Source organism: Schistocerca nitens, chromosome 6 (genome assembly GCF_023898315.1).
Source record: "Schistocerca nitens isolate TAMUIC-IGC-003100 chromosome 6, iqSchNite1.1, whole genome shotgun sequence".
Taxonomy (NCBI): Eukaryota; Metazoa; Arthropoda; class Insecta; order Orthoptera; family Acrididae; genus Schistocerca; species Schistocerca nitens.
In genome coordinates, this window is record NC_064619.1 from 251,263,199 (window position 1) to 251,285,337 (window position 22,139).

General features: G+C 37.8%; 1 protein-coding gene across 1 annotated transcript in view; it reads left to right on the plus strand.

The window, feature by feature from the left end:
* The window catches only part of LOC126263312 (uncharacterized), a 166,775-nt gene that overhangs the window by 139,045 nt on the left and 5,591 nt on the right, over window positions 1-22,139 (plus strand). Inside the window, exons 3-7 of the mRNA XM_049960401.1 lie at window positions 1,716-1,896; window positions 5,414-5,468; window positions 7,930-8,149; window positions 9,010-9,163; window positions 19,707-19,846. Of these exons, the coding sequence (XP_049816358.1) occupies window positions 1,716-1,896; window positions 5,414-5,468; window positions 7,930-8,149; window positions 9,010-9,163; window positions 19,707-19,846 (750 nt within the window). The remainder of the gene's footprint in view (window positions 1-1,715; window positions 1,897-5,413; window positions 5,469-7,929; window positions 8,150-9,009; window positions 9,164-19,706; window positions 19,847-22,139) is intronic.

Here is a 22,139-nt window from a genome sequence, read left to right on the forward strand (position 1 = left end):
TAAAGCTATGAGGATGAGTTTTGAGGCATGCTCACATAGCTGAATTGTTAGAGCACTTACCTGTGAAAGGCAATGGTTCTGAGTTTGAGTCCTGGTCCAGTACACAAGCTGCCAGGAAGTTTCATATCACCACACATTCCACTACTGTAGAGTGAAAATTCAGTCTGGAAACAATTCCCCCAACTGTGGCTAAGTCATGTCCCCACAGTATACAGGGTGTCCATAAAGTCCCTTTACAACTTCAAAATTTTATTACAATGGCAGTTGTTGAAGTATTTTAACAAAATTTCTTTCATTGTAATCACTGTTTACTAAAGTTTTTATATATACTAAAATTTCGTGTTTCAGATACTTGATTGATGGATGGAACTGAACCTCTATAAAATGACAGCTCCTCAATAGAAGGCACAATGTGTGTCCTGGTTTATTGAGACAAAATTGGATGTTCAGACTCAATGAAACTTCAGAATGAAGTATGGGAGAGATCCACCATCACACCCTTCAATCCGTGCATGGCACAAAAAATTTATGGAGACAGGGACAGTGTTGGATAAAGGGAGGAGCGGGCAACCAAGAACATCCGAGGAAAACATTGTAATGCCATTGCCACCATTGAAGATGCTACCTGTATGCTATAGTGAACATGGCAAGTAATCGAGTACCGTCTTGATGTGCTTGATGCAACTAAAGGCGCCCATACAGAAGTCTACTAGACACTGTCAAAAAAACTTTTATAAACACTGATTACAACAAAAGAAATGTTGTTAAAATATTTCAACAACTGTCATTGTAATAAAATTTGGAAGTTGTAAAGGGACTTTATGGACACCCTGTACTTTCTTCCAGGAGTGCTACTCCCATGAGTTACACAAGAGAACTCCTTTGAAATTTGGAAGGCAGAAGATGAGGTACTGGTGGGAAGTAAAGCTATGAGGATGGATCGTGAGTCATGCTTGGGTAGCTCAGTTGCACTAGCCTGCGAAAGGCAAGGGTCGTGGGTTGGGAGTCCCATTCAGGTACAAAGATTTAGTAGATTTAATCTGCTAGAAAGTTTCATACTTCATTAATCACTCTTTCTACAAAGTATTTGAATAGCTAGATTCAAGAATTGAAAAGTTCTTTTAGCTACATGGCAAGAAGCTGTGTTAATCGTAAAGCTTCATAGCATGTAAAAATATATTATAAACAGGAATCCTGTGTTTACTGATGTGCATACCTAATTCCTTTGAAAAATGCCATTGAAATTAAGTAAGTATTAAACTTAGCATTAAGCAATATAGTGATAATTTATTGTCCACAAAATATACAGATTAAGTTCCTGTCATTTGCTGCTTTCTTTTTATTTTATTTTTTTATGCATACTTTGAATCAATCCACATCTCTTTGGTTGACCTTCTTGGTGTCAATGAAGGTTAATGAAAAAATAGTTTAAGTCTTATTTGTTTCTGGCCAGATCAAAATTATTCACAAAGTGAGGTAAAAAGGGGAGAAAGAACTTCATTCCACTAATTTGCTGTAATATTGCCGTGGCAGGCAATACATTTCTATACTGTCACAATGTTTGTCCAAACATTAGTTCTGTTACCATGTCAGTATGTTGATGTTTAAGTGGAAGAAGCTTCATGAAGCTTGGTGCTCTGCTAAGAATCGTTATTGGTGGTGAAAACCTTATAATTTTCTAGTTCCAGTATGACACAGATCTAATGTCCCAACAGGACAGCGGCACAGTGCCTCCGAGTTCTGCGGGTGGCTGGAAGTGGGGCAGCTGGCGCATTCCGAGTGAGTACCTGCCGCTGCTGGTGGGGGCGGTGTGCGGCGGCGCGCTCCTCCTGCTCGTCCTCATCGCCCTCATTGTCTGGCGCTGCTGCGTTATGCCACGCCGAGACAAGGCCTATTGTGAGTACCAATATCTGCTTCCTGCATTACACTGGTTTACTCACTATGATGCTTACTACAGCACTGAGAGAGGTCAATTCAGGTTTGTATAAAGAACACACAGTGTTGTTGTGCACAATCGAGTACTCACCTGCATTGGTTGGCACGAAGCTCACTACAGGCTTCTCACCTGACCTACAGTTGCTTCTGATGCCCTGGTAGTCAGCAGAAAGGTGTATCTTCAGATCAGAGATGTCAGTGGCACATAATTAAAAGAAATTGTTTGGAATGTCCTCTAAAATAACTACTTGCATGGATAAGTATGCAGTTCCAGAAGGACACTGTAATAAAACACATTATGTTAACCAATCAGGTCCTTTGACTTTTCAGATTAGATTAGATACATTGTCTGGTCCAAAGACCTGCAATGAGGAAATCCTCAAGACATGGAACATATCAGAAAGTATTGACTATGTAATACACATTTACAAAAGAACAGGTTTGGCAGTGCTCCTTCCACAGATCGTAAATGATAACGCCCTTAAGTATGTGAAAAAAGTTTTATACTTCCTTTAATTTCTAAAGTGCATAAGATTATTCCATGGCTATTTTAGCCAAGCATTGCAAAAAAAAAAAAAAAAAAAAAAAAAAAGGGTCGGGGGAGGGAGAGAGAGATAGAGATCGATTTGTAAGTTTTGCATACACAGATCACATTACTGCTGTAAAGCTTTGCCAGAGTCATGTATTAGAGAACATTCTAGCAATTTAGTGCCCTCAGAAGACAACAGACACGATTCCCCCACTGTCATCTGAGAACTGGTTCATAATATACTATGAAAGAAGAAAAGGTGTAAAAATACACAACTTCCATACGTTGGCCAGCAGAAACCAGTCATTAGTTACAAAAACTGATGCATTGTCCTATATAGTAGCAGACAAAAAAGTTAGTGTCACAACTACAGTCAAACAGTATATCAAAAATTTCAGTTCATAATAAAGATAAACTGCACTTTTCACACAGAGTGATGTGCTTAAAATCACACGCAAGCACTGCAGAAAAGTATATATTAGTCAGTAATGCAGAGTTTTCAGTTCAAGTTATCTGAATGTGAGAGAATCTGGATACTGAAAAAGAATGATTCATCCTTTGCTGACCATCTTTCAACAGAAAACAACTCTTGTGATGTAGAATGTGGATTTTTATATTATGTTAAGAAAAGCGGAAAGATCATCCTGCTGGTAGTAGTTAGTGACCAAACTTAATTTCCTTTTTCCCCTCTGTTTAAAAGCTTTAAACACAAGTGCTAGATTAAAATTGTAAATTCAACTTTATTTTTCATCAGTTGTGAAATGTACATAAAAACATTGTTTCCTTTTTCAGTTAACATAACTAATTCTGTGTTACATAAAAAAAGTAATACTTTCATATGGAAACACTCTACATGGAGCAGATGTGGACTCTGACCACAATCTATTGGTTATGAACTGTAGATTAAAACTGAAGAAACTGCAAAAAGGTGGGAATTTAAGGAGATGGGACGTGGATAAACTGAAAGAACCAGAGGTTGTACAGAGTTTCAGGGAGAGCATAAGGGAACAATTGACAGGAATGGGGGAAAGAAATACAGTGGAAGAAGAATGGATAGTTCTGAGGGATGAAGTAGTGAAGGCAGCAGAGGATCAAGTAGGTAAAAAGACGAGGGCTAGTAGAACTCCTTGGGTAACAGAAGAAATATTGAAGTTAATTGATGAAAGGAGAAAATATAAAAATGCAGTAAATGAAGCAGGCAAAAAGGAATACAGACGTCTCAAAAATGAGATCGACAGAAGTGCAAAATGGCTAAGCAGGGATGGCTAGAGGACAAATGTAAGGATGTAGAGGCTTATCTCACTAGGGGTAAGATAGATACTGCCTACAGGAAAATTAAAGAGACCTTTGGAGAGAAGAGAACCCCTTGTATGAATATCAAGAGCTCAGATGGAAACCCAGTTCTAAGCAAAGAAGGGAAAGCAGAAAGGTGGAAGGAGTATATAGAGGGTCTATACAAGGGCGATGTACTTGAGGACAATATTATGGAAATTTTTGTATCTTCTGCATAAATAATACCTGTGTCAGACACACATCATTTTATCTATTTTTTGATAATCAGTTGTCGCTGATTAGTGGTCTAAGAAATCAGAAGCTGGTTTGTGACTAAATAAATATGATGTTGCAGATCAGTAGGAAAAGTTTTCTAATTGTTATGGTTGTCGTGTTCTGCCAAGAACCAGTGGAAAATTCAGTTAATATTCTAAAGCATTTTTATTATACAGACATTTATTTACAGTCACTACACCTGCAATCATATGCAAATGGAATGGAAGAGGGAGCTGATACTGGTGCACTAATCCCTTCGCAGCATACTGGGCTGTGTACAAGTGTCAATGGATTTGTCAACATGTGTCCCCTAGTCACTGAATAATGCTCTGTGCCCATAAGTCTTCTGACACACACACACACACACACACACACACACACACAGAGAGAGAGAGAGAGAGAGAGAGAGAGAGAGAGAGAGAGAGAGGATAATCTTCACAGCTACATTGTGCACAAAGCTAGAACTGCAGCAGTACTGCAAGCTGATTCAGAACTGTAGTACCAGCATTGCTTACTCAGTTGGCACAATCTAGCTGTAAAGGTATGTGTGTGTGTGTGTGTGTGTGTGTGTGTGTGTGTGTGTGTGTGTGTGTGGGCGCGCGCGCGTGCGCATGCCCCGCCCATTGTAGCTTGTAAAAGGATTCTTCCAAAAGAGAGTGAAGGTTTCCGTCTTATTTATGTGCCTGTTGAGGAGCCAACTATTTGGTGAGCTGTTATCTTTACTTCTAAATTATCATGTTTTTATATTATGAAAAGTATAGTAGCTATTCACCATATATTGGAGATGCTGAGTTGCAGATAGGCACAATCAAAAAGACTGTCAGAAAGTGATCTTTCGGCCAACAAGGCTTTTGTTGAAACTATGCAACATAAACACATACACTCGCACAAATGCAACTCGCACACACATGGCCAGCTGAAGCCAGAGGACTTTCCATTGTTTGTCTTTCAGTATAACCAAAAATCTGTTTTCTCAAATACAAAATATTCTCGTGTACTCATAAGTTCAGTGTTCTGTACCACTACCACTGTTGATTTCCTTCTAGGTGAATTCTGTAGCAGAGAGAGAGAAGATTATTTCCCATGTATTTCTGTGTATTCCAACTTTAATGTAGCATGGTGCTTCAATTCTTTTTTACTTTATAAATAACTGTTTACATAATATCTGAAAATTTTATCTTAACCTCTGTGAGTATAATTAGAAATTACTGATTGTTTTTTTTTTAAATTATTTTCTAATTTGTATTCTTGATCTCTCTTTATGGTGCTTAATGATACAAACATAATAATGAATTAAATGTTTTGACACATTCTACATCCATGTGTTATAACACAAAAATTGATCTATGGAATATGTATCCCTGTGAACAAATATAATAAACAAATTTCTTTTGTTATTAGGTGCAAGAGAAGAGATGGCAGCAAGACAAAGAAGTGGTGTACCTGTTATGCCAAGGTAATATACACATCCACTGCATGGTGGTTCTCTCTCTCTCTCTCTCTCTCTCTCTCTCTCTCTCTCTCTCTCTGTTTCTCTTTTCAGTGATTTTGTCTGTAGTATCTGACAGTATTGTTTTTAAATTGCGATTTTGATTTTTCCCACAACCATTTTATAAATATTTTATCTTGCAGATGTTCTCATGGACATTAATCCTAGTCATTAACATGATTACATATCATTTTCTAGTTCATAAAATACTCTAATTTTACAAAGTAGGAAAAAATACATCTAGCTTAAGTAAGTCTTGCTATCCGCATGGCACCATATAACCACTTCATTTTAAAAAGTGTCCAGACTCATAAGTGCAGCAGAACATAATTACTCATTTGTTGATGATGCAAGTTTTATTGTAGAGTTAGTACATCAGCTGAGATAATTTAAAATGATAATTTGTGAAAATTGTTAATAGTCTTCCAGGTTAACATTGACCAACAAAAAGGATCAATTTGCTCAGTTGTTTGTTTAAGAAATCATGTAGCGTGCCAGCACAGCATATAGGCTACTATGTTTTGGATGGTAGATATTTGTTACAACATGAACTGGAGAAATTATTTTGTGGACTTGTAGAATGAATAGGTTTTGCTATAGAATGATTTGTGGTTTGGGTATGGAAGCTGGTTAGCTTATATATTATTTCACCCACTGATGGTTTGTAGCAAAAAAGGAAATTTGATAATGACAAAAATTATAAGAAATTATTTATGGGATTCAGAGATATGCATTTCAGGTATCTGTTTAAACAGTTATGTGCGGTAGTCTCACACTACTTTTGTTCTGTGATGAAATTTATCAGTAGTGCCTACTATTCTGAGAATGATGGTGATGTTGCGAAATAGATTCAGTTATAATAATTCACAAATAGATACAACAAAGAATAGTGTATGCAATTTTTAATACTATGATTATGTATTTTGCTTAGAAAGGAGTGTAGTTCATTGCTAAAGCCCATTAATAATCACTCCAGGGAAATAAAAAAAAGTCTGTCAGACAATTCAAACATGTTTAAACATAGCTACAAATAGTATTTTTTTGTAATAACTCCTTCTGCATCCACAGATGAGTTATCAAACAGAAATATTTAGTAGTAACCAGCAAATAATTATGTGCAGGAGTTGGGCAAAGTTATAGGGACACTTTGGTACAAACACCTTATTTCTAAGGTGTGTTTTCTGATTTATCTTTTGTACAGTTACATCTTACCCTTCTTTGGAAGTGTCCTGAACTGCCATTATATCTATGATCACAGTTGCACTGTTTCACTCTAAGCTCATATTATATGAGGACTTCCAATGAGGGCAACTTGTATTGACACTTACTGTTACATCTGTCACACATCTAGTACGACAATATCAGCTCCCCCCAGACTACAACATGGCTATGGTTCCATAGTGATACAGCTTTATTCATTGTCCTCCATTGCAATATTTCATAGTGCTTGGCAGTGTGGAAGGTTTCTGCCCCCTCCCTACTGCAATTCATAGCCATTAAAGCCATTCTTGTCTCTTATATAAAGACTACTGGCACAAAAGTGACTGCTGAAATTACTGTATGTGTCTGCAGAACACAGGTTAATGTCTGCTGGACAAAGAAAATATTAATCATAGAGTGGCTTTGAGAGGAAAGAAGAAGAGCAGCAGCTACCTCCCTCTTTTTTTAAACCAAGTGAATGCAAAAGGAGGCTTCAGTGCTGCAAGAGAACAGAACATGGACAACCAGCTGGTGTAAACATGTAACATCATCTGACAAATTTTCTTTCATATTGTTGCCTATCACAAAAGGTGAAAAGTACCAGGGAAGTGTAAGATAAAAATCTCTTCTTTACACTACAAAGCACACTTGATATCCTGTAGTAGGTTGTGCATATAGTGGCTTTCATTGAGTTTCATGGTCTCACTGAAAGCAAAATTAAGTGAAACAGTTCAATGCCATGAAGTTTACTCAGTAGCTTGGACATTGTTCTCAGAAGGGGGCTACACCATCTAAGATTACAGTACCCCACTTGTGTAGCTACAGTTGCCCAAGATTGTTTTGATATCGATGGATTAACACACTGTCTCTCACCTTCTGAGATGCTGGAATTTAATATTGTGAAGCGACTGTGATCTGAATTGGAAATACACTTAAGAGCCCATTATCCTCCTTGAGCATCTCTCAAATTATGGAAACAGTTTCTTTAAGGAAAATAATATAAAACTCCAGTGACTGCCGTATTCAATGCTTATAAGTCTGTCATCACAAGGATCCTGCCAAATGTGCCCCTACACAACGTTATGTCGGTGTTTGCATCATCCTCGTCTGCTCTGACACTGTTTGAATTACTTTTCTACAAATGAAGTTAATAACTAATAAACTAGTCCTTATATTGCATTCTCTGCTTTCAAACACATGTTTCAGTTGTTATGTTTTCTGATTGCAGCCACTCTGCTGTGTACGCAGCCCCAAAAAGTGGGCAGTGGGCATACAGCAGCCGTCTGGTAGTACCTGCAAACCCTGCTGCAGCAGCAGCAGCGGCTCCTATTGTCACTGGCTCCCACTGGTTCTACAACAGCAGGGTGCTCAGTCCTAACAACCTTGAACGACTAGACCCCTGTCCCTTGCCAAGATCTGTCAGCTGTATGCAGGACCAAAACCAAGTCGTAAGTATGGTTCTCTCAAAAAAGTTACTCTCCACATTTTAAATAGGAATTAGGAATATCTGTTCATATGTCTGTTGTAACTTTCAGAATGGGAAGTTGCTTTGTGATGTAGAAAGCTTGTTTATTCCTAACAGCTGCAGGTCATAAATTTTGGGAGTTCATTCTATTGTTACGTACTGTTTAACTGTGTTTAATATTATGGGCCGTATGAGAGACAACGCCAATGTGACATCACAGAAACTGCCCAATAAAATACCTAAAACAGTAAATGTAGGAGGGATGGGATGTACATCAGTCAGAATCTAAGTTAAGACATTTCATTCATCTCAAAATTTGGTTATGGATGACCTAGTCCACCCTCCCCCCCCCCCCCCTCCTCCCCCACTTCCATGACATTCCCTCCTGTCACCCACAATGAAGAATGAACCTGTGGTTTCAGAACATAGGTTTTATTTATGCGTTATGTTGTATACTTCTGTTGGCTGCACAAGATGTGCCTCCCAAAGATAAGAATTGGCCAAAAAATCTTCCTTTGTATGGATTCATCAAAGATAACCCTTGATAGAGCAGTGTACATATTCGGATAATAAAATAATAAGTGATAGATCAAATATTGAGGAAAAAGCTGTGTGACTGTTTTTATGTATCAAAAAATGAATATTCTGCTTTCAGGTTTAGTGCAAAATAAATTACTGGAAGATATATTAAAGCAAGAAGTGGAACTCCAAGTTTTTGGCTTTGAATGTAACACAGATGTTTTATTGCAGAAGGATTCACATTAAAATAGATATTTTTTGTAATTTTTTAAATAATGTTTCACTTGTTATCATATGCTATAAGAAGTCTGGTCAATGTTTCAGCCTCAGAGTTGTGCAGACAAGAGGCGCAGACCAATAAGCCAACCAATCAGGTTTGGTCCTTGTGATGTTGCAACTGGTGGAGAACCGAGGGGAAACCATTTGCCAGAAATTTCAGAGTTCAATGCACACAGTAGCCAATATGCCTCGAGCAGCAGTGAGTATCATTATGACAAACAAGTAATTTTGTATTAGTAAACTATTTGCACATTACTAACATAATGTTATTCTCTAATTTCCTTGAGCTTTTCTGAACAGAAAAAAGCTTCTTATCACTAATTCATAAAATAATTACACATATGATGGTAGACTCTGTCTGACAGACCATTACTTACCAGATATAAGAGGCTTGGTGGTTGTTCACTCTCTCTCTCTCTCTCTCTCTCTCTCTCTCTCTCTCTCATGTGTATACATGTGTGGGTGTCAGAAGAACTTTTTCCATCAACTTAGTTATTATCCTTTTGTATGTATTTTTCCCACTAGACTTAATACTGTACTAAGCTTAGTTCATAAGAAATATGTTAATTTTGGATAAGAACTGTAATATTAACTTTTTAATAAGTTATCAAGGGAAAAGAATGTTTGGACTTAATTTTATTCATAATTAATGATAGATCTATCACTGAAAGTTTGCTCCTATATGTGGAAGGAAATGCAAGAGTTTCAGCATTCAAAATGGAAATAAATTCTGGAAACTCAGGCTTTTTCAAACGAACTTCTACGGGTTAACCAGTTTCCTTATTTTTAATTTACATGGAAGAAGGCCTATAGGTCTGCTCAATTCCTACAACTTAGTACAGACAGTGCACTTTCTAACAAGAAAACAGGGAACGGTAACATTCCTACACTGTTGATAGTCCTACCTGGAGTTTCCATTGTTTTAAACAGTAACAATTAACTTAGGTGTTCACTGCCATATAGTGATACAATAAAACCAACACTGATGGAAACTTGGCAGAGTGATGTTCCAAGATGGCAAATGAAAGATTTAATGTACAACACACCTCCAAATAACACTGAAGAAAAAAAAAAGTATTTTGTTCAACCAAATGCAATACTTTTCTACACCTGCTTCACTTTCTTTCATAGCTCTTTCCCACTAAAAAAAAAAGTCACGTACAATACCAAGGACCTACCTCTTTAAGCAACCCGTGGTATCAGGATATTAAATAGAAGGAAATGGTATATGACACTCACAGAAAAGTTGCAGTAGTTCATAACAAAATGATGAAGAACATCATCATAAAGCCAAAATTATACTAGAAAAAAATTTCAACTTTATAATCATTTGTGAAACACTGTCAAGGCAGAAAAAGGGTGCTCAAGATATTACATCCCTAGTGTGGAAAACTCGATGTATTACTGGTTCACTAGGCATATGCAAAATATTTAATAATCATTTTCTTTTAATAGGTGGCAAGTTGCATAAAAGTTTTTGTGATACAAGCAAGCGTACATAGCTTTTAAAAGCAGGTTTTTCAAGACAGTTACAATGAATTCAACTACAGAAAACAAGACTGACTCAGTTATCAAATTAATAAAGAGCTAAGCACATGAAATATCACATACACTTTTAAGATGATAAGTGAATACCTATCTAGTCTGTACCTTGCCACCTGTGCAGTGTGTCTTTCAAGTGCTGCTAGTTTCCACTGAAGTTAAGTAAAAATTGGTCAAACATTTCGGAAGATATAAAATCACTCATAGTATGAATTCAGGAAAACTTCATCAGAAAATGCATATTATGGTTCTGTGTCTGAGGCACTTTCTATGTTAAATCTGCGCACATACTCCATATGGCAGAGGGTACTTTGTATGACTACTAGTCATTCTCTTTCCTGTTCCACTCACGATTTCTCTTATCTTGTCTTCACAGTCCTTATTCGAAATGTTCATTTGTGGCACTAGAATAGTTTTGCAGTCAGGTGCAAATGAGTTTGCTGAATTTTTTTCAGTGGTGTTTCATGAAAACAAAGTTGTCTTCTGTCCATGGATTCCCAAATGATACTCCAAACAGCTCCACAATATTCTCTTGCTGATCAGACTTACTGTTAACAAATCTAGCAGCACACAGCTGAATTGTTTCAGTGTCTTCCTGTAGTTTGACACTGTGGGATCCAAAACACTCGAGCAGTACTCGAGAATGGGCTGCACTAGTGTTTTATATATGGTGTCCTTTGTAGATGAGCTACACTTTCCTAAAATTCTACCAACAAAGTACAGCTGACCATTTATCTTCGCTAGTGCTGAATTAATGTGTTCATTGGATTCATATAACTTTGCAACGTTACGGCTAGATATTTAATTGACGTGACTGTGTCAAGCAGCATATGTCTAATACTATATTTGAACACCACAGGACTGTTTTTCCTACTTATATGCATTAACCCACTTTTTTTTTAACAGCAAACTGCCATTCATCACACCAAATAGAAATTCTGTCCAACTACAACCACTCAGTAAAGACATTTTCCTGTATACTACAGCATCATCAGCCAACAGTCAGAGATTGCTGCTCACCCTATCTATCAGATCATTCATGTATTTAGAGAACAAGAGTGGTCCTATCATACTTGCTTGGGGCACTCCTGATGATATTGTTGTTTCTGATGAACACTTGCCTTCCAGGACAATGCTCTGGGTGCCACTGCTTAAGAAGTCTTTTTGCCACTCATATATCTAGGAACCTGTTCCACATGCTTGGACCTTCCTTAGCTGTCTGCAGTGTGACACTGTGTCAAATGTTTTCTGGAAATCTAGAAATATGGAATTTACCTGTTGCCATTCACCCATGGTTCACAGGATATTGAAGGACAAACTGAGTTTCACACAAGCAATGCTTTCTAAATCTGTGCTGATTTGTGAACAGAAACTTTTCTATCTCAAGAAAATTTATTCTATTTAAAAAGAAAATGTGCTCAAGATTTCTGCAGCAAACAAATGTTAAGGATAAAGGTCTGCAACAATATTGTGAAAAGGAAAGTTGCTACTCACCATATAGTGGAGATGCTGAGTCACAGATAGGCACAACAAAAAGACTGTCACAAATAATAGCTTTCTGCCAGTAACGCCTTTGTCAAAATTAGACAGCAAACACACTCATGCAAATACAACAACTCACTCACACAACTGCAGTCTCAGGCAACTGAGGCCACATTGCGACAGTTGCCTGAGACTGCAGTCATGTGTGTGAGTTATGTTTGCATGAATGTGTATGTGTGTGTTTGCTATCTAATTCTGACAAAGGCCTTACTAGCCGAAAGCTATTATTTGAGACAGTCTTTTTGTTGTGCCTATCTGTGACTCAGAATTTCCACTATATGGTGTGAAGCAAATTTCCTTTTCACAAAATTGTTACATGCCATTCTCTGTTTTCCAAGGAGGTCCATTCTGTAAGTTTGGAGGTCCATTCTTTTACCCTTTTTCCCAGATGCTTGGACCATTGCATTGGTGAGAGATTCACAATAAATACATGCTAAGTAAGGGGCCAGTGCCAAAGAGTACTCTCTGTAAAACTGAAATGGGATTCCATCCATACCTGGCAACTTATTTGTTTTCATCTCTTTTAGTTGCTTCTCAGCTTTTGGGATTTCTGTTTCTATGTCCTTCATGTGAGAGTATGTGCTATGGTGAAAAAATGGTATACCTGTACAATTCATCTGTGTGAGTGATTTTCAAAATTTAAAAATCTTCTTTCCTCTCACTGCCTTCTATTGCCACACAAGATTGGTTTGATGAATGACTGGACAGAAGCCTTCAACCTGCTTATAGATTTTATGTAGAACCAGAATTTTCTCATATTCTTGGCAAGGTCTTCCACTAAAGTCTGACAGTCTCTGCTTCCTCAGCATTTTCCAAATTTTGTTTTGTCTTTTTCATCATTAATCCATTTACACAGCTCATAGTTCTCCAGAGCATGAATTACAATCAATGTAAACTTTGCCCATAATTCCCCCATGTCCATAATATTGGAAATGATGTCCATTAATTATTTAAATAGGATGATAACAATTACATATCTGCTCTTTCTAGAATAAATACTCTACTCCTCTTGTTGGTGGATTTCTTAACTTCAGTAATTGTGATGCCTATGATGACATCTTGTTTGCTAAACCCTATACTGACACTGCCAGGAAGGTCACAATTTCTGATAACAATAAGGTCTAAAATATTTACATTGTGTGTGGACTATTGAATTGGCTGCTCAGCTGTTGGGAAACATATTCAGAACTAATTTGCCAGATTTTCTGTCCCTACCACCTGCAGTGAATCCATAGACATCCCAGTCTATTCTCTGCAGTTTAAACTGGCCTCTAATTGCTAGTATCAAGATACTTCAACACTACTGAGCATTAACTTTTTTTGAATGACTCCACAAATGGAACTGTGGAATCAGATGGCTGGTAAAAATATCCATTCATTAACTTGAGTTCACCTAGTTTGGTTACTAACATCCAGATAATTTCACAGTTACACTGTATTTCAACATCTATAGACACAATATTTTTGTCAACAGCAATAAACGCTCCCCTCCATGGCACGTACTCTGTCTTTTTGATATACATTCCATGCATGGTTAAATATTTACAACTTTCCTGATTGCAGTAAATTGAGGAACTTTGTTAAGAATGTTGTGGCAGTTTACTGTAAAAAATTTGACAGTCAGTGTGTCTTTATTTTGTATGTGATCTTATTTCACTCATTGTGTATTGATTGCCAAGTTTTCACCAGAGGGCTCAAACAATTGCTCAGCCTAAAAAAACCACCATATGCACCCATTGTACTCTGCTACCAAAGTAGTTGCTGCATCTGTGCAGTGCACCTCAAACCTGTCAAGGTGGGTCCTACAGTTCTGCAGCCCATAATGCAGCCAAGAAGCCGAGGGCGAATGATATCTTACTTGTTTTAACAAATACATTACTAAGGAACTTTTTGTGATGGCATGTTAGTGAATGACTGTTTGCCGTTTGCTGCTCCCCCCCCCCCCCCCCCCCTGTTAAATCATGTTTTTAATCTGTGACCAGTTTGATTAAAATTGATCAGTTCAGTGCCACTGTCCAAGCAGCTTGTAACACAAGACCCTTTTAAAATTTTAATTTTGAACAAGATTTCAAGTTTTAATATTTATGTTTCTCCAGGAAGGCAAGTGTAACACATGCTTTTTGTGGTTCTGAACAAGAATTTAACTTCCCTGTGCCTTGTCATGCCTTTACACATGCAAGAGCTGCTTACATTTATGTAATGCTACATGCTTATTAGCATGAGTCTTTTTCGTAATCACTTTTAGAATATGCAAGAGTTGATTGAAAAGATCTCGGCCCACCCAATAAAGGTTGTCTGTTGTCCAAATTTTTATGGTTGTTTTTCAGCATAGTCCCATTTTAGGGCCACACACTTTTGTTACCAGTGATGCAGCCCCATTATACCCTCCTTGTCCTACACCGCAACGATGACATTATCATCTGATCAAAAATGGGTTCCAGATAGATATTTATTGAGCTCAGAGATGAGATGAAAGTCCTGTGGAACCAAGTCACGTGAATACGGTGGGTGCTGAAGCAGTTTGAAGCCAGAGGAGTCGATGGCAGACATTACAGTAATAGTTATGTGCATGGGTGCACAGTCATGATTGAAGAGCACATGTTTTGTCAGCATCCTGATGCATTTCACTTTGATGGCCTCCCTCAAATGTGTTAGTTGGGTAGTTTAATATGCTACACTCACTTTTTCACATTTTTTGAGGTATTTGACCAGGATAACCCCCCCTAAAATCCCACAAAACAAGAGACCACAACTTTGCCATGTGGTGTGACTGACTTGAACTTCTTGGGGGCCTATGAAGAGGGTTGTTTCCACTGTTCCAGTTGAACCTTGGATTTGGATTGAAAATAGTGAACCCATGAAATCCCTTTTCCCAAAACATTTGAGAAAAGTCACAAAGTCTGCCTCAGAATAGGTCAGGTTTTCAATGGACATGATATATCTCTGGCCTTTGCTTTCTGCTGTTGACATGAGACCTTGTGCGTGTCAAGTAAAACTCTTACAAAGTGTCCAGTGGTTTCCTGAGATTTGCCCACTCTCTGTGCAATGTAGTGTTCTGTCACACAGTGGTCTGCCATGTTGATATCCTGGATCGCAGTGACCTTCTCCTCCCTACTGGCATTACCGGTCTTCCACTGTAGAAAAGGGAATCTTCCTCTAATGTTTCCATCATACCATTATGGACCTGCTGTGCACTTGTGTCCTTTTTCAGCAGGTACTGGATGATGGCACACTTGCTCTCTCTATCCATTTTTCAAAATGTGTACACCTGTGGCACTTCAAACTCCAATAACTGGAGAAAAGAACACCCTTAACAAAAAAGTTTAGGTGCTAAACCGACATTCGGGAATGAGACCTATTTCACGGGTGGGATGAGAACTATTTAGTCACCCCTTGTACCACACTTATTACTGTAATCGTTACCTTAACAACTCAGGGACATCCAATAAACCACAGTGGTTGTGTTCAGTACTGGGATGAGACACAGTATAGGTCAACCTCCGGATTTTTCTGTGAAAAAACATACTATTTGCTAAACACTACGGTCCCCAGTCCTCAAAGGACAATATTTAAGACTAGTTTCTGTATATTCATTCAAAATCATTAACAGAATTTTTCTTGAAATTTAACTAATGACTTCAATGAAAAAATGAAGCAGGCAAGCACAATTTTGTTTCTGTACTTTTGCAACAAACATTACTGAATTATTTTTAAGAAGAAGAAGAAGAAGAAGAAGAGGGAATAACCGTTAATTTGATGTTTTTCATAAACCTTGCAGAATTTTAAAAGTCAAATTGACAGTGAACTATGACAAAGTGACCATTCCAATAAATGAGGAACCCTTTTGTTTATCTTTGAAATGTGACTATTTGCTATTATTTTGATTGTGAGAAAATAATTAAATGAACAATAAAAAATGAAATAATCACTTTTCTCTCAATGCTGAAGGCGTGACATTTATACTTTTGTTACATCACATTCACATTATCTCCTCATAAACATTTATACTGCATATAATTACTCTTTGATTAGCAATATGACTTTGGAAAAGGTCATGGGAGGGCGGAAATAATAAGCTTTCAGCTAATACTAACAAACAATATTGTAAATATATATACGAAGACAGTAACTTGTTCTCGAAAGAACAGTTACTGTTGATGACCGTGCAGCTTTTCCCTGAAATAAATGATGAGTAACTGACAACCTCAGCTGCCGACAGGTGTTGTTGATATACCTCGATGTGGACAGCTGAAAATGTGTGCCCCGACCGGGACTCGAACCCGGGATCTCCTGCTTACATGGCAGACGCTCTATCCATCTGAGCCACCGAGGACACAGATGAATAGCGCGACTGCAGGGACTTATCCGTTGCACACCTCCCGTGAGACTCACATTCCCAACTGTCCACAATTCTACATATGTATTGTACCTTATAGACATTTGCCCATCCACTCATTACTCGCGCACGCGTTGGCGATTCCCGTAAGAGTTTGGGCAACCTGTGCTCATTCGCACAGACAAAGGTCAATGGCTGGGTAGCCTTTAACTATATATACGAAGACAGTAACTTGTTCTCGAAAGAACAGTTCTTTCAGTTCTTTCGAGAACAAGTTACTGTCTTCGTATATATAGTTAAAGGCTACCCAGCCATTGACCTTTGTCTGTGCGAATGAGCACAGGTTGCCCAAACTCTTACGGGAATCGCCAACGCGTGCGCGAGTAATGAGTGGATGGGCAAATGTCTATAAGGTACAATACATATGTAGAATTGTGGACAGTTGGGAATGTGAGTCTCACGGGAGGCGTGCAAGGGATAAGTCCCTGCAGTCGCGCTATTCATCTGTGTCCTCGGTGGCTCAGATGGATAGAGTGTCTGCCATGTAAGCAGGAGATCCCGGGTTCGAGTCCCGGTCGGGGCACACATTTTCAGCTGTCCACATCGAGGTATAACAACAACACCTGTCAGCAGCTGATGTTGTCAGTTACTCATCATTTATTTCAGGGAAAAGCTGCACGGTCATCAACAGTAACTGTTCTTTCGAGAACAAGTTACTGTCTTCGTATATATAGTTAAAGGCTACCCAGCCATTGACCTTTGTCTGTGCGAATGAGCACAGGTTGCCCAAACTCTTACGGGAATCGCCAACGCATGCGCGAGTAATGAGTGGATGGGCAAATGTCTATAAGGTACAATACATATGTAGAATTGTGGACAGTTGGGAATGTGAGTCTCACGGGAGGCGTGCAACGGATAAGTCCCTGCAGTCGCGCTATTCATCTGTGTCCTCGGTGGCTCAGATGGATAGAGCGTCTGCCATGTAAGCAGGAGATCCCGGGTTCGAGTCCCGGTCGGGGCACACATTTTCAGCTGTCCACATCGAGGTATAACAACAACACCTGTCGGCAGCTGAGGTTGTCAGTTACTCATCAAATATTGTAAATCATGTCAATATATCATCAAGAACTAACATCAACTTTTCCTTTCATAATTATTGACAGTTGATCAGCAGTTTTAGTGAAAAAGTATACAGTATATAACTGATTTTAAATCATAATTGCAAAAATATGAGATAATAAGCAAAAATTAATGTTATTAAGTTACAAGTCATCTGCAAATGCAATCTTTTTGCAGTATATCAGAAAATATTGTGTATGGTGTCTGAAACAACAGACATAACACTGATATTGTAAAATGTATCAAAAGAAAATCAAATCAAGGAAACTAACAAATTATGAGACAGAATTGCTGGCTGGAACTCAACCCTCAGGAGGTGAAATGTTAGTAATGCCAATAGACTCATAAAAGTAAAAAGTGACACAGTAGCTACCTTTTGGAACTAATAGTTGCTTCATCAGAGGCAAAATGGATAGATTGGGAAGGTTAGAAAGGAATGGTGAGTCACTCAGTCTTCAGGATGAGGAATCAACCTGTTATGAAAATGAGAGGAAACAGAGATGAAGGGGGAGATATCAGACAGTGTGGGATGGTTTACTAGTAAGGACTGTGCAAGATTCAGTTGTGAGATGAGAACAAAGTGAGAAACAAAGGATGGATAGAAGAAGAGACGTGAGAAGTCAGATGACTGGTGCAGTTAAAAACTGAAAATGAGACCGTGGAAAAACAGAGAGAGAGAGAGAGAGAGAGAGGGGAGGGGGGGGGGGAGAGAGAGAGAGAGAGAGAGAGAGAGAGAGAGAGAGAGAGAGAGAGGGAGGGAGAGAAGGAGGGAGGGAGGGAGGGGAGGATGGAAACAGAGAGGGGGGGGGAGGTTTGTACACACAGTTTCTGTCATTAAGAGCAATGTTTTGCTGTCACTAGACGAGTAAATTATCAGTGAAGTCAGACAATGATTTAATAAGTAAATGAAGAGTTTTTTGGGAGGAAAAAATTATAAACTGCTCATACAGGGCAAATGAAAACAATCTGAGTGCAAGGGAAATAAGCAAGTAGGTAAAGCCAATGGCAGATTTTGGTTCATTGGCAGGATACTGGGGAAAATGCAGAATTTAGTCTACAAAAGAGACTACTTACAAAATATATGTGTGTCCCATCTTAGAATATTGCTCAAGTATGTGGGACCCATACCATATAGGACTAACAGGGGATACTGAGTTATTAATATTGAATGTGTACAGTTAAGGAGTACTAACTGTCAGTAATTTGTTTGTTTTATATGAGAATGGCACAGAACTGCTGGAAAAAAAAGGTAGATGTCTGAAGGTAGATGTGCAAAGTATCCCATGAAAGCCTACTTAGAAAGTTTCAAAATTGAGTATTAAGTAAAGTATCTAGAAATATACTTCCACCGCCTATGTGTTTGTCCTCCTATGAACCACAAAGTCAAGATGAGACTAATTATAGTGCACTCAGAAGCATTTGAGCAGTCATTCTTCCAGTGTTCATTTGCTAATGGAACAGGAAGAAAACCTAGCATCTGATACAGTCCTAAGTATCTCCTGCTATGCACTTCATAGTTGTTGACAAAGTATACATGATTAACATAGTCATTAAGATTAGCAGTTAAAGGTTTATTGTATAGAGAGAGATGTGCAGGTTTAATTTTCAATAAACTTCTACCAGAAATTAAAAAATTATGAGCAGTAAACCTTGAAATTTAAAACTAAATTGAAAGGCTCCATTCCAGAACACATTTTTTCAAAAATTTTTTGTCTCTCTCCCCCCCCCCCCTCCCCCACTCCATCTCCCCTTTCCTCCCTTTGATGCCTGTCCCCCCCCCCCCCCCCAGCTACTCTTTCGATTTTTTCTTTTCTTTTGTTTCCAAGATTGGTATTCCTTAAACTATATGTTTACTGACTTGTTGCATGAGCAAGCAGCTTTGACTCAGCTGTCCCGATGGGACCTGAGAAAATAAATATATAAAATAAGTAGATAGAATTGGGTTCTCCAAGAGCAACTGCAAAATGGATAATTTCATAATAAGTTCATTTTGAGTGCATTATAATTTTAAATAATTGTTTATATTCAAAGTAGAAAGTACTCCTTCCAAGACTGCAAACATTCCAGCTGCCACATAACTATTTCAATGATTTCTCTGTGTTAGCCAATGTGAAACTGTGATTAGTAAGAAAATTAAATAGCTCATTGTGTTATTCTTTTACACATGTGACCTAATGTGACATAGTCTCATATTTGTTTACAGTTCTGGATGAGGTTGGCACACGTGGGGGTGACCCACCCCCTGGCCCTACTGTGCTCAAGACGAGGAGCCTCCCCGCCTGGGTCAGGTCGAGATCTCGGCCTCTCTCCACAGAAGATAATCTCGCTGAGCTTTACGCTAAGGTTTGCCTTGATTCTCTTCACAGGTGGTGGGCTTTGCATTTATTGCTACATGGTCTTTTATCATTATAATACAGAGGGATAGTGATTTTGAAATTACTCTCCGTGTACTGTTGTGATGGAACAATCTTGTTCTGGATGGAACTGTGTGATGGAACTGTTGTGATGGAACAATCATAAAAATTTGCCATAAAATGATGTTGACTTTGCAGCTAGATTTATTTGTGCCTTTCACTTGTGTGAAATAGTGCCTTTCACTTGTGTGAAATAGTGCCTTTCACTTGTGTGAAATAGTACCATTATTAGCTAAATACATGAAAAAAAGTACAGTGCAAAATGATACTGCTGGTTTTATTCTGTATTTGATAGATCTTTCAGGTATTGTCATTAGTAAGATGTGATGCTTCTGCATTTTAACAAGGGTATAAGTATAATCAATATAGAAAACTAAGTCTGTGGTTTGTTGCTGTTAGAATGAGAGGAATTTTGTGAAGATAGCAGAATGAAAGGATTATACTGGACAACCTGCAAAGGAGGAGCTAAAACTATGTTTCTCTCCATATAATGTGTAAAAAATATGCAAATACTTAAGTCTGCAGTTAATACTGTTTAGAATTTTATATAATTTTCTGTGCTACTCCTTTCCTGGGAGAGAAGGGGGATATGCACTAATATTGTAATTAAAATACATTCAATTTATTGATTTGTTGAGCTTCCCCTTTTAACTTAATTATTCAGCCTCAAATTTTACATTGTGTGGTGCAACAGTATAGAGTTCTTAGCCAATTTAGAGACAGTTAAACTCTGCTGAATGTAGCAGAGAGACAGAAGAAGATGCAGGTTTTAGTGACCACCTTGCTCAAATAGTAAGCTTAAAAATGAAAGGCAGTATTATAAACAACATGTCTGTAAGAGGAGGTATAATCAGGATATTGTAGGTATTGGAGGTATAATCAGGATATTGTAAACTACTTCAACAGCTTATCTCAGAAAGAAAAATGGTCTCACATGTATAAAATTAATGGTATCGATGAAAAATTCAACACTTTCATCGATACGTTAACGGTTAACCCATTTCTTTCAGATTGCCTTCCCACTGAGACCTATAACCATAAGAGGGAGTTCTAGAACAAACAGCTGGGTCACGTGGGGGAATAAGGCTTTCATGCCATAATAAGACTACTTCATGAAACGAGTAAATTAAAAAATTCCTCACTTGAAATACATGTATACTATAAAAAATACTCCAGAATACTAAGAAAAGTAATAAGAGCAGCAAAAATAATGCATAATGACTAATACATTTATAATTTTGTTAATAAACTCAAGGCTATTTGGAGTGCTTTAAAAAAGAATTTAGTGAACACAGACTATCCTGCAAAAATATGATCATAAAAAATAAAAAGGTGACAAACCCATTAAAAGTAGCCAACTCTTCTAACAACTGTATCACATGTGTTGCTGATAATATGACACAGTCAGACTTACATAAGAGCACCCAAGCCAGTGAATACAAAATAAGTGCTTGTAGAGGATCAACATATGTCAGTTCTGTCTCACATAATGAAGTAGGTAATGGAATAAAAGAACCAAAAAATTCCAACTCTGCAGACACTGATGGTGTCTGTGCAACAATCTTACAGAAGAGTGCATCAGACCTAACTGAAATACTTACACTCTTACATGACTGCACACTGCATGCAGGCACTTTCCTTCGAAAACACCTTAAGTCACTCTATTACATAAAAAAAGGTGAGAAAGAAAATGTAAGTAACTACAGACACATCAGAACTTCCTCTTGCATTTCAAAAATATTAGAAAAAGTTATGTATGACAAACTTACGAAATTTGTAAATAAAAACAAGATCCTATGCTATGAACAACATTGGTTCAGAAATAAGAGATCAACAACAAGTGCTATTTATGAGTTCATCAATTCCATATTAAGCCTAGTGGACAAGAAACAGGACTCAATGGGAATACTTATGACCTGTTATAAGATTTTGACATTGTGAACCATTAGATTCTGCTGTCAAAGCTTGAAAAATGTGCAATTCAAGGTCTGTCCAACAACTGGATCAGTTCCTTCCTGAGCTATCATAAGCAGGCACTGTGCATTAAGCACACAAATATCCATCTAAAAACTGTATCTGAACATTTATCAGACTATAAACAAATTAAATATGGTGTACCTCAAAGATCAGTAATGGGACCCCTTCTGTTCATTCTGTATACAAATGATCTCAGGTTAAATGTGGATGCGTATAAAACAATAATATTTGCAGATGACACCACA